General features: G+C 54.4%; 1 protein-coding gene across 12 annotated transcripts in view; it reads right to left on the bottom strand.

Moving 5' to 3' along the window:
• Positions 1–1,730: 1,730 nt before the first annotated feature.
• WDTC1 (WD and tetratricopeptide repeats 1) overlaps positions 1,731–13,710 on the bottom strand; it is a 62,310-nt gene continuing 50,330 nt past the window's right edge. For 4 of the 12 annotated variants that reach the window (XM_088790680.1, XM_088790678.1, XM_088790681.1 and 1 more), the window contains 7 exons: positions 12,819–12,894; positions 12,090–12,198; positions 11,137–11,310; positions 7,833–8,068; positions 6,152–6,329; positions 5,017–5,209; positions 1,731–3,714 (listed from right to left, as the gene is read on the bottom strand). In XM_088790680.1, coding sequence (XP_088646806.1) covers positions 3,517–3,714; positions 5,017–5,209; positions 6,152–6,329; positions 7,833–8,068; positions 11,137–11,310; positions 12,090–12,198; positions 12,819–12,894 — 1,164 coding nt within the window. In that variant the 3' untranslated portion in view covers positions 1,731–3,516. Of the gene's footprint in view, positions 3,715–4,974; positions 5,210–6,151; positions 6,330–7,832; positions 8,069–11,136; positions 11,311–12,089; positions 12,199–12,818; positions 12,895–13,710 lie in introns of all 12 variants that reach the window. The other 8 variants (XM_088790673.1, XM_088790676.1, XM_088790674.1 and 5 more) reach the window with 5 other exon arrangements.

Raw genomic sequence — 13,710 nt, 5'->3', positions numbered from 1 at the left:
TTAGTTAATATTAATGCATCAATATTAGTTCATTAATTGTACCATATACCCCACGAATGCAAATGTTAATCATAGGAGGAAACGAGCCAGGGACAGAGGAGGTATCTGGGACTCTCAGTACTATCTGCTCAATTTTCTGTAAGCTTAAAACTGCTTTAAAAAATAAAGTCTATTACTTAAAAAGAAAAAAAAAGGGGGTACTGACTCCAAATGAAAAGGAGCCCTTGGTGAACTCTTCCAATGGCTCCTCCTTGCTTACAGGATCAAGCCTACAGTCTCTGACCAAGCACAAGGAGTCCTCCACAGCTTGGGTGCCCCTTCAATCCACGGGCCACCCCACCCTCTACAACGCAGATGAACTGAAGGCTCCGTGAGGGATCTGGGACTTTACACTACTCTCGGCCTGGAACATTGTCCCTCCCTTGCCTAATCTGCAAATGTTTTGAAAAACCTTCTGCAGACTTCAATTTAGGAACAGAGGAATGACACCAGCCCACGGCACCTGCATCATACCACCACCTATTCTGCTTCTGCCAGGGCCTCTTTCCTGTCTGTCTCCTGCACTAAACCGAGCATATCCTGCTGGCCCCAGTCTGGTTCTTTCCAAATGTACAAACAGAAGAATCACAAAGTTTCAGTAGTGAAGCTATTGTTCCCACAGTACTGAAACACAATTCCCAAACGGTGCATCAAGGCACCTTAGGGTGCCACAGCAAATTCACAAGGGGCGCAGTAGGATATTTTAAATTTGAGAGATATTCAGCATCTGTTGGCTACTGAGAGAACTACTAGCTCAAGGTAGTTCACAGTTTCATCATTAGGTTGTACTACATTCATTTGATTACAGCACCTCAAAGAAGCTGGGTTTTTAGTGGTTTCTATGACAAAAAGCAAATGAGTCAATGTGGAACAGGAAATGAGGGTGTTGGTTTCCAATCTGATTAGAAAGTTTGACAAGTTTTTCAATGCCCCACAAGCACACAGATCCCATTCGTTACTGTGGTTATTTAAGAAATAGAAATATTGTCTCTTCTAATTTAAGTGACAACTGACTTAACGGGACGTAAATTCTTATTAAAAGATTTGGGTTTAACTACTTACTAAATTGAACTGTGAGGTATTTCTTTTGGCTTAGGGGCTCCATGAAAAAATTACTGAAGACACTAAGAGTGGGGTGAGCGCTGTGAGCTGAGAAAATCTGGGAACCTTTGGTCTAAGAAATCCTCTAATCCAGGACATATAAGAAAACTACACGTTGTGAAATCAATTTTGTGGGTCATGACCAGCATTTTTTCTCCTTAATAGAATGGTAAATAGAACACATTGCATGTAGCAAGAGTATTATTGTGTAAAACTTATGTTCATTATATACATACAAATAAGTATAGGTATCTTGGGTCACAATGTAAAGTGTGTCCATTTCTTACTTGGGTTCTGATTTAAAAGTTTGAAAAAACCACTAAGACCCCAACCTCCTTATTATATAGATGAGAAAGGAGCCTGGAGAGTGAAAGCTGGTTATGATAAGTCATCGCCACCAGTGCCAGATCTGGACTCAGTCCTACCAGGCTGGGGGGCCACCGCTCACAGGGACCCTTCTAAGGCAGGCCTCGTTCTGCCTGGTCGAGATATGGTTACTCAAAGTCACAGAACCACAGAGGTGAGGTATCAGGTACCCTCACTTCGGTCCCAAGACCCATTTGTACCCCACAAATGCCACCAGCCACACCTAGAACAAAACGGTTTTAATCAATTGCGTCACCCTCACTCTCCTGGGAGCGGAGCAACAAAAAGGCTCGGCTCCTGCCCCCAGAGAACAGTAAGGCTTATGTGTCTCTCCACACTGCAGGGCTCGGGCTGGACAGGCGGGGGGCGGGAGGCAGGGAGGGAGATGGGAGGCAGGGAGAGAGGAAATGGCGGGCAGCTCGAACACAGGAAAGCAAAGGGGCCCCTGCTGGTCCTTGGGCCCCAGGGCCCAGCCCCAATACTCCAGCTCTCCCCTCCCTGGCTAGAGAAAGGTCATGGAGAAGAGACAGGGGAGCAAGTCCCAGCAGCAGGAGAAGCAGCAGCAGCTGTTTCCTTCACCAATAAATATACTTCATTACCAAGCGAGAAAAGAGGGGTAGGAAGAAGGACTGGGGTGGGGGGAAAGGGGGAGAAGCTGCCACCTGTGTTGCTGGGATTAAAGCAATGAGGAGATGGTGCCAGACCCCCCACCACTATCCTCACCCCTCTGTCTTCTTAAAACTGTGAAAAAGCTTTTAACATGGCCCTCCTGTCTCCAGGGCTGCTCTGAAGCCTGACTGAGAGGAGGCACCTGGCAGAGACAGGGCGGAAGGAAGAAGGGAGGGAGGAGGGGGGGAGAAAAAGAAGAGGGAGGCTGCTTCTCCCCAGAGGCTGCAGCTGGAGGGCTGGAGCCAAGTAAGCACTGAGGGGAGGGAGAGGGGAGGAAGGATGAACCATCTACCAGGAGCAGCTCCTGAGCTGAGAGCCAAGGGGGCAGAGAGGGAGGCCTGGTGAGTGGTGGGGCTGCATCCAGTGTAAAGCTGAGGAGGGAGGGGGCTGAGTTGAGGACTTTCCCATCTAAGTGGCTCAGGAGACTCACCCTCCTCCCCCCAGAGCAGCAGGGGACAGAGAAAAGCCATCACTTCTTTGGTCTTTGTGGCGGCTCTGCTTGTGGGGTTGGAGGGAGGGCAGAAAGGACGAGAAGGGCCCTCAGCAGGGAGCGCCACCTCAGCAAGAGTAGGCCTGGCTGGGCGCTCTGGCAGAAAGGTCACAGTGAGGCCAGGAACGCCTGAGAAAGGAGAGTGGCTGTAGGGGCTGGCTGGCAGGGGAGGGGTGCAGTGGGGTATGGTGCGGGGCCCCACCCTCTGCCAGGGCCCAGGAAAAGCTGAGCCCCCAGAGGCGGCTTAGGGGGAGGGTGCCCCACTGCAACCAGGCAGTGGCCTGGACTTGCCCGCTCGCTCCGCTCCGGGGCTCCCATCCTTCCTTCTCCTCCACCCTGGCACAGTGGCTCTGGAGGGAGGGTGGGACCCCATCCTTTTTCAGAACCTTCCCTGAAGACCACAAGGGAGTTAGCCTTGCCAGTCCGGGAGCAAGAGTGGCAATAGATCAAGGCTAGCCCTTACAGCCTGGGAAGCCCACTCCCCTTCCTGCTGCCCACTGAAAGGCAGGGCAGTCCTGGGGGACAGTTTCAGCCCTTGCCTCCCCACCTGAGGCAGGCCAGAGCCCTCCAGGGACCGGAGGCAGGGAGGCAGGAGCTGAGCGGCAGAAGGAGGGCCTTCCCCTCCTGTTCTTCTGCTCAGGGCTGGGCTCAGTCAAGAGGCAATCTGCCTAAAAGTCTGAAAGCCTGCAAGTTTTAGCAACCCCCACCCCAATGCCAAACTAACAAACAAAACAGGGGAAATGAAAAAAATGGGGTGGAGGGGAGACAAACCAAAACAGAGCCCCCTGAACTCCTGCCCAGAGTGGAAGGTCCAGCCAGTAGCAGGGGCTGGGGACGAGGGCTGGGAGGGCCTAGCTGGGCCGGCACTGCACCTGGCCCTCAGAGCTGTCCTCGTCGTCGGAGGCCCCCGCGCCCCCGCTGCTCAGGCCCGTGATCCGGTAGCCCATGTTCAGCAGCATCACCTCCAGCGGGTCCGCGTTCATGCGCCGCTGGTTGGCCTGGGAAGCGCCCTCCATGTCCTCCACCACGCGGCCTGTGAGGTCTTCACTCTGTGGGGAGGCACACAGACTGGTGGGATACACGTGCGGGGCCACACAGACGGAACTGCACATATGGAGGGGGCCGTGAACACCAGCTGTATGTGGGTTTATATCGGTTTATCCATATGTGTACACGGGTAGAGGGAAAACACATACTGGGATACGCACAGGACACCCCCCCATCCCAGGACATATGTCAGGGAGACCACATACCACACAGGGGCCCAGGGTAATACACACTGGGAGGGGACACAACATACAGGGATATGTCAGGGATACACATGCTGGGATAGATATTGGGGGGAATACACACACCGGGTTACACATGGGGTGGGGAGCCGCACCGGAAAATGCTGGGGACATACCACACCAGGACCTGTACACAGGGACCCAGACATGGCCCATGTGAGGGAGGACACACACCAGCCTATGTTGGGCACACGGACTGGATAACACGTGGGGTGGGGGGCTGCAGACACAACTCCCCCACCCCACTCTTTGCTGTTGCCATTCCCAACACCCCTTCCTTTATCCTTCTTTTCCTCCCCCTCAGGGAGGGCTGAGTAGGATCTCTCTTTAAAATTCGCAGCAAATTGCCTTTGGAATTAGATACACCACTTGCCTTCTGTTTTGCCAGCTGGGAAGAGGGAGGAGGTGGGGCAGAGGGCACAGGAGGTGTCAGGCTGGCCCACCTGGCGACCCACCCTGGGAGTGAAAGGGACCACACTGTCCTAAGTGTCCCTGTGGCCAGACACTGCACAGGCATCATTTCTTTAATCCTCAAAACAACCTTTTATCATCCAGTGCAGAGACGATACAAACCTCAGGCAGTGAGTGAAGGGACCAGGATTGAAACAGGCCCACCAGACTCCAAAGTCTGAATACCTCCCGTGTGCCTGAGGGGCCAGCCTCTGGGTCACACCATGGTGGTGCAGGAGGGGCAGGGTGCCTAGGGGACCTGAGGTCCCATTCTCACGACGTGCTGGAGCGGTCTGGTTCCCTTCCTGCACCCGTCCTTGGTCACTGTGTCCTGTATGCGTCCCGTCTGCTCAAAGACATGCCCCTCGGAGGCAGAAGCCAACTCTTGTCCCCAGAACTGCTCACTGCATTTGGAACTTTCAGAACTCGATGGTCCCCATCTTGACACAGCCTTGGGCCCTCGAGTGAGAGCTCACTTCCCCTAGCTGCTTCTACCCTCCTTGTGACTCGTTTCCCTCCCGGCCCTCCCAGGCTCAGCCAGAGGAGGCCTTGCGTAGGGCCCATGCCTACCTCCTCCCCGTCTGGCTCTGGCCACCTTGTCTGCGCCCTCACCTCTGGCCGGGGATTCCAGAGCCGCACAACGGGGTCGATGCCGCTGGTGGCTAGGAAGCAGTAGCTGGGGTGTGGCTGCAGGCAGTTGACGATTGACTCATCCCCCTGGAGCACGCGGACCAGGTTGGTGGTCTCCTTTTCCCAGATGAAGAAGGAGCCATCGTCAGAGCCACTGACGATGTATTGAGCGTTGCTGGCGGGGGGGCAAAGGGCAGGGAGGTCAGGTGGGGTACTGCCCTACAGCCTCAGGTAGAGGCTGTGTGGCTTAGGGCAAAGGGGAGCAGGGAATTCTGGAGCCGCCAGCTCCCCAAACTTCAGGGTCTTCACTTGACTCAGCACATGGTGTTCCTCTCCATACCGCAGAGCCCTGGTCACTATTCTACCGGTCTCTTAAACTGAAGGTCAGGGACTGCCTGGGTCTTCCCAAGATACTTTCCCCCAAAGTACATCCTAAGCTCCTTGGGTGCCAGGATGGAGTCTTGTGTCTCTTACGTCTCTGGGAACACCCATGTCTAAGCCATCCCTCAGGAGTCCTAGCCTTCCTGCCTCCAGACCCCTAACTCCTACAGAGCACCTGCCCTACACACCGCTGACAATTAGGGGGATCTTGGTGGATAGATTCTTGATTCATGTCCATGCGTCTTACCCACCCAAAAAACATGCAACATTTGCAAGGGAGGGTTGAGGGTGATGGTATCTGAGACACAGCTCTTTCCGTCAGTACCTGGGGCACAGTTCTGGGCACACAATCGATGTGCTAAGATTGCCAGCCTCTGAGGGCCTTTGCCTCATACCCCCAGCAGAGGGAGGCTCCAAGCACCCAGATAATGAAACCAAGCTCCAGCACATGGAGACAGAGGGTCAGAGGAGGTGGGGAGATGAACGAACAGTCCAGGGACTGCACTGGATGCTTTAATGGATTACGTCATTAGTCCTCGTTATGGCTCCATGAGTGGGGGTAGCTGCTTTCATTTTATAGATGAAGAAACTGAGGCCCACAGAGGTGAAGCCATTTGCCCAAGGGTACAGAGGCAGAGCTGGGATTTGAGACCTTTCTAAAAGCATTATGCCCCCACGCCCCCCAACCTCCTGCTGGCAACCAGGCTGTGCCCTCCTCCTTTTCAGGGCCTCAGACCTGCCAAAGAAATTGGCCTCCTTGATGTCCGTAGTGGTGTTGCAGTGGCCACAGTAGCGGAACTGATAGTCGTAGCTTCGTTCCCGCAGCACCATCTCATCCTCTGAGATGGAGTCCTTGCGGCTCGTGCTGCGGAGGCGGACTGCGCCGCCGCCACCACCAGCTCCCTTCTTCTCCTCTGGGGGCAGAGAGCAAGGAAAGGTGAGTCCAGTCTCTCTCTCCTCCCCCATCTGTCACCCACCCTTGGCCCTGTTTTCAGCCCAAGTATTAGCAATGTAGGGATACCTGCCTCTACCCCTACCCTGAAAAACTGGGAATGACTGTGGGGGAGAAGCACCTCTGGACCCAGCCTTTGAGGATATTCAAGAGGAGACCTCTGATGCCAGGTCTGTGAACAACGACTGGAAGCCCCAAAGATGCACAGATCCAAGGTCTGTTTCTGCGGAGGGGAGTGGAAAGCACAACCAGGAGAGACTTGAGGGGGCGACTTTTCTAAATAGATCCACAGCTCTGAAGGCAGTAAGGTCCAAGCCCTTCCTCTCTGGAAGACAAGTTATCACGGATCCCAACTGAGGCACTGGTGGGCTACTGGCCTTGGGTAAAATCACACCCGTTTTCTCAGTGCCTTAGAAGTGTGCTTTTCCCTGCCTGCTTCAGGGCCTTTGCATGTGCTGGTCCCTGTGCCAGGAACTCTTCAGCTCCCACAGCTACTCTCTGTATCTAGTTAACGCTTCCTTCTCATCCTTGCGGTCTCAGCTTAAACGTCTCTTGCTCAAGAACCCCAGACTGCCGTCAAGCCCTTTCCCATACACCTACACCGTATCAGGTCCTCATGGCACTTGTCACATCACACCCTTTGTTTCTCCTTCATCACTTGGTTCCTTCACTAGGCTATACACTCCATGAATACAGAAATCCCAGCTGACTTGTTCACAGCTATATTCCCAGGACTCAGCACAGTGCCTGGCACACGGTAGGTGCTTCGTAACTTCCAACAAATGACTCAATTGCATGGTTGGTAAATTGCAAAGGAGAGAGGTGGGAGTCCATGTCTGCCTCCAGTGAGCTCACTGCTCGTCCACAGACCACACTACAAGCACCCAGCTTGCTCTCCAAAGCTACGGAGCTGAGCTGGGCAGGGCTTTGATGCTCTCTGAGCAGGTAAGTAAGGCAGCGGGTTCAGAGATGCAGTGCTTTGCCCAAAGTCACATGGTCACCAGATGGCCGAGCTGAGATTGGAACCTGAGGCTCCACACCCCGTACCTGAGGCATTTCTACCACCCTGTGCTGCAAACATGCCAATGGGAACAAGCACAGCCCTTGCTGCTGCTCCTCACTGAGACGCCCCACTGAGCGCCCCACTGAGGGGGTCAGACCCTGCGAGCCACATGGCCAGACTGGGTTTGACTTACTTGTATCCTGAGTCCTGGGCACTACACCAGGTGTTTTAAACAGGCTACTGCTAATCCTCAATAGAAACTGAACGGAAGGTGCTATCCCTCCTCCTTTTCAGATCAAGAAGAGTCTCAAAGAGACCAAGTGACTATCTCAAGGTCACATGGTTTCTGAATCAGCCTCCGAACCCAGGCCTCTCCAATCCCAGAACCATGTCCTCTCCAGAATGTCATGCAGCCCCTCAAACAGAAAGAGTGACAGCAGCCCCTCCTTAGTGCCCACTCACCACCATCGTTTTTGGAGAAGAGGGCGGCCGTGATGTCACGGCCCAATGCGTCACACGCACTGCTGTGGGCCTGCTCCGGGAATTTCCCTTTGAAGTCATCGAGGCACTCCAGGGCCTCAGCCACGTACTTGAGCTCAAAGAGGCAGCGGGCCAAGCGGAAGTGTGCCTTCAGATGGCATGGGTTTAGGGAGATGGCCTTGAGGCAGTCCCTTAGGGCGTCGTAGTGGTCACCATCCCTGGGAAGACAGGACAGTGTGGCTTGGAGGTGGGGCTACAGAGCAAGCGAGGAGTCCCCACTCAGTGTCTGCGTCCTGTGGCCACCCCAGCCCACCTCTGACAGATCTCAAACACAGGATACTTGGGGATGAAGATAATCCTGGCTCAGCTCAGGCCTCGCTCCGCTGGAGAAAGAGTATGTTAAGGAGGCAAGCTAGGAACCCTGAGGTCTTGGGGGTGGGGTGGGAGGTGGGTGTGTGGCAAAAACCAGTGTTCGGCTGCCCTCTGCTGGCCATAGCATGCAACTGCATACCCACTCACCCCAGGTACCCGCAGCTCTGCAGCAGAAGGCCTGGCATCTTGCCCGCCTCAGGCTCCCCAAGCCCTCCTTCTCTCTTCCTCCATCCACCTCCTCAAATCCCCCTGACTGGCCTTCAAAGCCATGTCCGAGGCAGGGGGCCCTCAAGGACAGTTCTGTGGTCTGGGGAAGCCAGAAGTGCCAGGCTGGGGATTCAGGGTCTGACCAGCAGGCAGCAAGCTCTCAGCCAGACCCCCCTCTGTCCTGGCTGACTGATCCACAGCAGCTGTGGCCTCTACCTCCCGGGGCTGGAGGATGGGGCCTGACAGACTGGCAGAGTCAGCTCTCTGGAAGCTGATGGCCAGCGGGGAGGGAGAGGGGGGTGTGCACGCCAGGAGCTCCAAATCGTCCCCCACTCACGTCTCCAACCTCCCGAAGCATGCATGAAGGGAAGTGGGAATGGTTTTTTTGTGGGGGAGTAAGTGGGGAGAGGGCAAAGGAAGAGACCCTCTTTCTCCCACCTGTGCTAGAATATATAGGACACACACTCTCCCGGCACCCAGAGACTGCTTCCCACCTTTCATCTGGAGAGCCAGACAGGTCACAGGAGCCACTGCTCCTTTGGGAGCTGCTTTTTTTCCTGCTGGGCTAAGACCCAACTGTGCCAAGCAGCACTCCCCAGAGCTGGTGGCCCCTCCACCAGGGCACAGCTCCCAACCCTCCTGCACAGGGTAAAGCAGGCCCGACATGGGAACTACCCTACCAACCCTCCTCTCCTACAGCACTCAGAGGGAGCATCCAGCCCTTGGAGCAGCCACGCTCAGACCAGGAACAAGCAGCTCAGCCAGCGTGGGGGCAGGCAGGAGACTGAGTGCTTCCATGGCGGGGCCTGTGTCAGAATGAGTGGCCGTGACGAGGGAGCAGGCGCTGTTTGGACACACAATTACCGCCTGCAAGGTGCCCCTCAGAGCTCCTGGGGAGAGCCAGACCAGAGACCAGCCAGGAGCCAGAGGGTGACATCTCCCACTGCCTGCAGGAGCAGATGGCAGCCCTGGGGAGACTCGCCTGGGACAGAATGTGACATTCTAGGGGTCACTGGCAGGCATGTGGGGATGAGGAGAGAGCAGGCTGGCCCCAGGGCTCACCCATCCAGATTCACTGCCAGATCAATCTCCCTGAAAGGACAGCCCTCAGCATATCCCTCTCCTGCTCACAACTCTTCAGTAGCTGCCCATCATCCACTGAATCGAGGCCAAAAACGCTGCCACCGCTCTGCATTCCAAGTCCTTCCCAGGCCAGCCCCAGGCTACCTCACAGACTCATCTCCTGCCAGTCCTTTCCAGAACCCTCTGCTCCAGCCAAATGGATTTGTTGTTCTGCAAACAAGCTCTTCAGTCAGTCCCCCACCCCCACGCCTTTGTTCATACCATTTCATCTCCCTGGGAATGTCCTTCCCCCACAGTCTCCTCCTCTTTTCATATCCTTGTCTAAGCCTGCCCACACTTCGAGCCCATCTAGCACCACATCTTCCTGAAGCTTCCCTGACTGATCTCGAGCTAAAGTGACCCAACTTTTCTCTGAATGGTCAGCACTTCACCTGACCATTCCAAGACCTACCGCTTCCTGCCTCTTCAGTGATGAACCACGTCCATGTTTTTATCCCGTCCAGAGGCTGGGCGCTCTGGAGCACAGGAACTCAGAGCAACAGAACTGTGTCCCTAGTACCTAGCACATAGTAGGAGCTCAGAGAACATGTTGAGGCCACCCATGGATTGGGAATTCATCAGCCTCTCTTAGCAAGAATGCAGCAGTGATACAGCTCTCAGCCTGGATGAGGACCCACCCAACTGCTGGGACAGAGAGGCAAAACACCTCAGGAAAACCAAACCGTCATCTCCTGAGTTTGGCTGCCATCTGAGCCCTTGGCAAACTCCTGGTGCCTGAGCTAAGGCCTGTGGGGGAAGCATCTTCCCAAACCCCCATCTACCATCCTGCTGACTTGGGTGGGTTTCTTAAGATTCTCTCTCTGGCCTGCCTAGTTGCAGCCAGACGATGGCACACCAGCTGGCCTGTCTGTCTGGGCAGAGCCGACGGATGCCAGACGGAGCAGGAATGGCTGTGGGCCCAGCTCTATCCATCTCTAGTCCTGGCCCGGGCTGGGGGATGGGGTCTGCCTGTCTGCTTGCCTGCTGGTGCTGCAGGCAGAAGGGCTAGGGGCCCAAAGATAAAGGGTTCTTCAGGATATGGACCCACTCCTTTACCACTAGCCACTACAACCCCGCATGACACACAGCCAGCTTCAGATCTCTGGGGTCTTGTTTGTGCTTGGTCCAAAGGGTCTAAGATCACAGGAAAGCACTCCCCAAGGTCAAGGAGCCACAGAATCATTTCAGACAAATACAAACTGTATTCACCAAATGCTTCATTCCGATCTAGTAAGATTCTGCTCCTTCAAAGTCTAATTCAAGGCATGATTCTCCAAAAGTTGGGATTAACCATTCTCTCAATTCCCTACTTCGCCACTGGCCACAGCACTTGATAACAAAGCACTCTGTGGACGCTACTTGCGAACATGTTCCACTTCACTGTAAGCTTCCTTGGTGCTTGAGGCTTCCTGAGAGTGGGTCAGGTGCCTGCTCACCACCAGCCTGGAGGTGGGCAGGACAGGCTTGAGCCTAAGAAGGCCTAAGAGGCAGCAGGACGTCACTGCCACCTTCCCTGGACGCCTCAGCAACTTGGCTCCACCAGGCCCACTGCCTTCATCCCTCACCCTGGCCCAGGCCTACTCACCACTTGCGTTTCATGTAGGCAGCAGCTCGATTCCCGTAGAGCATGGCGTTGTGAGGGGCCCTCTGCACGGCCTTGCTGTACAGCTGAATGGCCTGGGTCCACTGCTGGCAGGCAAAAGCCTCATTGGCTTGCTGTTTCACACGCTCCAGGTAGGGGGGCAGCTCTACCTGGGGGCTAGGTGAGAAGCAGAGCCAAGTCAGGCCAGCCACACGTCAGAGCAGCCCCTCAGGAAGTGTGCAGCCCTGCCTGAGGGTCACCCAGGTTTTCTTGGCCCTTGGTATCTGCACTGTCGCCTAGAAGAGGGGACCACTCCCATGCTTGGCCTGGGTTGCTGTGGGAGGTCATGGGTACAATTACTGATACTGCGAGCCAGTGAAAACCAGAGAGGCAGAAAGGAAGCTGTCCTGGACAGGTTTAAGGCAGTCCTTACCCAAGCTCCTGGGCATCATACTAGCTGATACCAACTGCCTTCATGCTGAGCTGACCCTGTGACCGCCCAAGTCCCTCCCATGGAGCCCTCCAGAGAGAATGCTGTTTCTCTCAAGGGCTACAGGATTTGAGCACCTTTGTGTTCAAAGGTCAGCACAGGGCCTGGCAGAGAATAGAGGCCCAAATATGCCACAGGATGGACAAAAATATAATGGGAGGGACCCATCTGTGTGGAACCGCGTTAGGAGGGAGCTTGGTGACGAGAGGCAGTTAGCCTCTGGGTCCTGACCACGGTTCCCGGTCCAAGGGACCAGAACTTCAGTCTGAGCACGACTGGAGCACTCCCGGGTAGGAGTGGCATTGGGACCACGCGCCACTCCAGAAACCACTCTGCCCCAGCCCCCTGACTCCAGGGCGTGTGCCTGGGCTGGAGTCAGGAGGAAGGTTTGTAAAACATGCCTCTCCCTCCAATCCATACGATGTCATTGGTTTTGGGAGGGCTGGACAAGTGAGGCTGGCCTCACCTGACATGTCCCCTACTCTCCGGCAGCCGGAAGCCATTGCTGTGAAGGTGCAGGCCATTGGACACACCGTTGGACACACCATTGGTGGACATCTTGCCATTCTGAACTTCTGGCAGGGGATGGGGAGAAAGGAACAGCAACAACTGAGGAAGAGGTCCTCATTTCTACTTGGCAGCCCTCCAGCTTCCTTCACAGGGTCTGACGGTGGCATTGTGGGGCCATCCTCCCAGGGTAAGATCCATTCCCAGAAAGCAAGTTCTGGCAGAGCGGCAGGCAAGGGCATAAAGAAAAGTCTGTGCGCCCTCTGCTGGCTGAAGAGGGACACAGCTTCAACTTGGCTTTACCCTTAGCTGGGGTTGGGGTTGGGGATGGGAGTGGGGGGTGAGGAGGTGCCTAAATCAACTTTAGGCCCCAGGAGGAAGTCAGTGAGGAGACTGATCCAGGATGATAAGGGAAGGGCAACTACTTCAGGTCCTCAAGAGCCAAGCCATGGAAAGAACCTGCTTTTTCAGAGGGAAGAGAAAAGGGTTATGATGCAAACCCCTCTGACAGATCTCTGTGACCTATTGTTATTTTCCTTCTTACTGTACGGTGTATTTCAGAGAATCTACTCCTTTTGGAGGATCGCAGCCACAGCCCAAAGTAAGGGGCAGGTCTCTCAGGAGAGGTGGCACACACTCAAGGTTCCCAGAAGAGATACCCTAATGGAGACTCTAAGGGCGAACTTACCCCCTGAGGAGTGGCATTTTCTAGGCAAGAGGAAGGTGTACGGCCGCTGCTTGTAAGTCAGGTCAAACAAATAGACCTAGAGTGGAGGGGTCAAGAAAATAGATGGAGGCTGTGAGGTAGGACTGTGGCTGAGCAAGACCGGGGAGGCTCTCAGGAACACAGGGAACCATCGAGCGAGGCCAGGAGAGCTTTCTATGGAGCAAACCTCAGGCAGGAAAATCTTCCCAGTTCCTGGCCCCTAGGGTGGGCTGCCTGAAATACTGTCATTAATTAGAATCACATGTTTAAGTTGAAAAGGTCCTCAGAGGTCACAAAGCGAATAGTCTCATTTTCCAGATGGGAAAACTGAAGTCTCAAAGAAGAGAAACAATTTGCCTAAAATAACACTGCCAGTTACTTCCCTTGGTAAATAGTATCTATTATTACATAACATTTATTGAATTCTTACTTTGATCCAGGAACTCTCCTTCGTGTTTTATATGACTTATCTCATTTCATCCTAGAAACCGCCCCATGAAGAGGTACTACTATCATCACCCTCTTTGCAGATGAAGAAATGTACGCTCAGAGTCTCATTTACCCAGGGCCATAAAAGCAGCATGTGGCACAGCCAGGACCCCAAACTGTGTCTGGCTCCAAACCACTCTGCTCGACCGCTTCTCCACTCATCCCCGCGCTACCTTTAGGCCAGGGGTGGCTCAGCAATCTGAAGCCAGAGCTCTGCTCTGAACTGAGCTCACCGATTCCCCATCCCACTTCTTTTGTACAAAACCACACCTTACCTTGTAATGTCATCAACTGTTTCACTTGCCGTGTCTTCCCTGTTAGTCTGGGATGGGTTATATTTTACATTTGTCTTCCTCATGTTTATGATAATGCTAGTCCCAGAATA

This window comes from Rhinolophus sinicus, chromosome 14 (assembly GCF_057876585.1).
Source record: "Rhinolophus sinicus isolate RSI-liver-muscle chromosome 14, RSI-T2T, whole genome shotgun sequence".
Lineage (NCBI taxonomy): Eukaryota > Metazoa > Chordata > Mammalia > Chiroptera > Rhinolophidae > Rhinolophus > Rhinolophus sinicus.
This window is presented reverse-complemented; position numbering and strand designations above follow the sequence as displayed.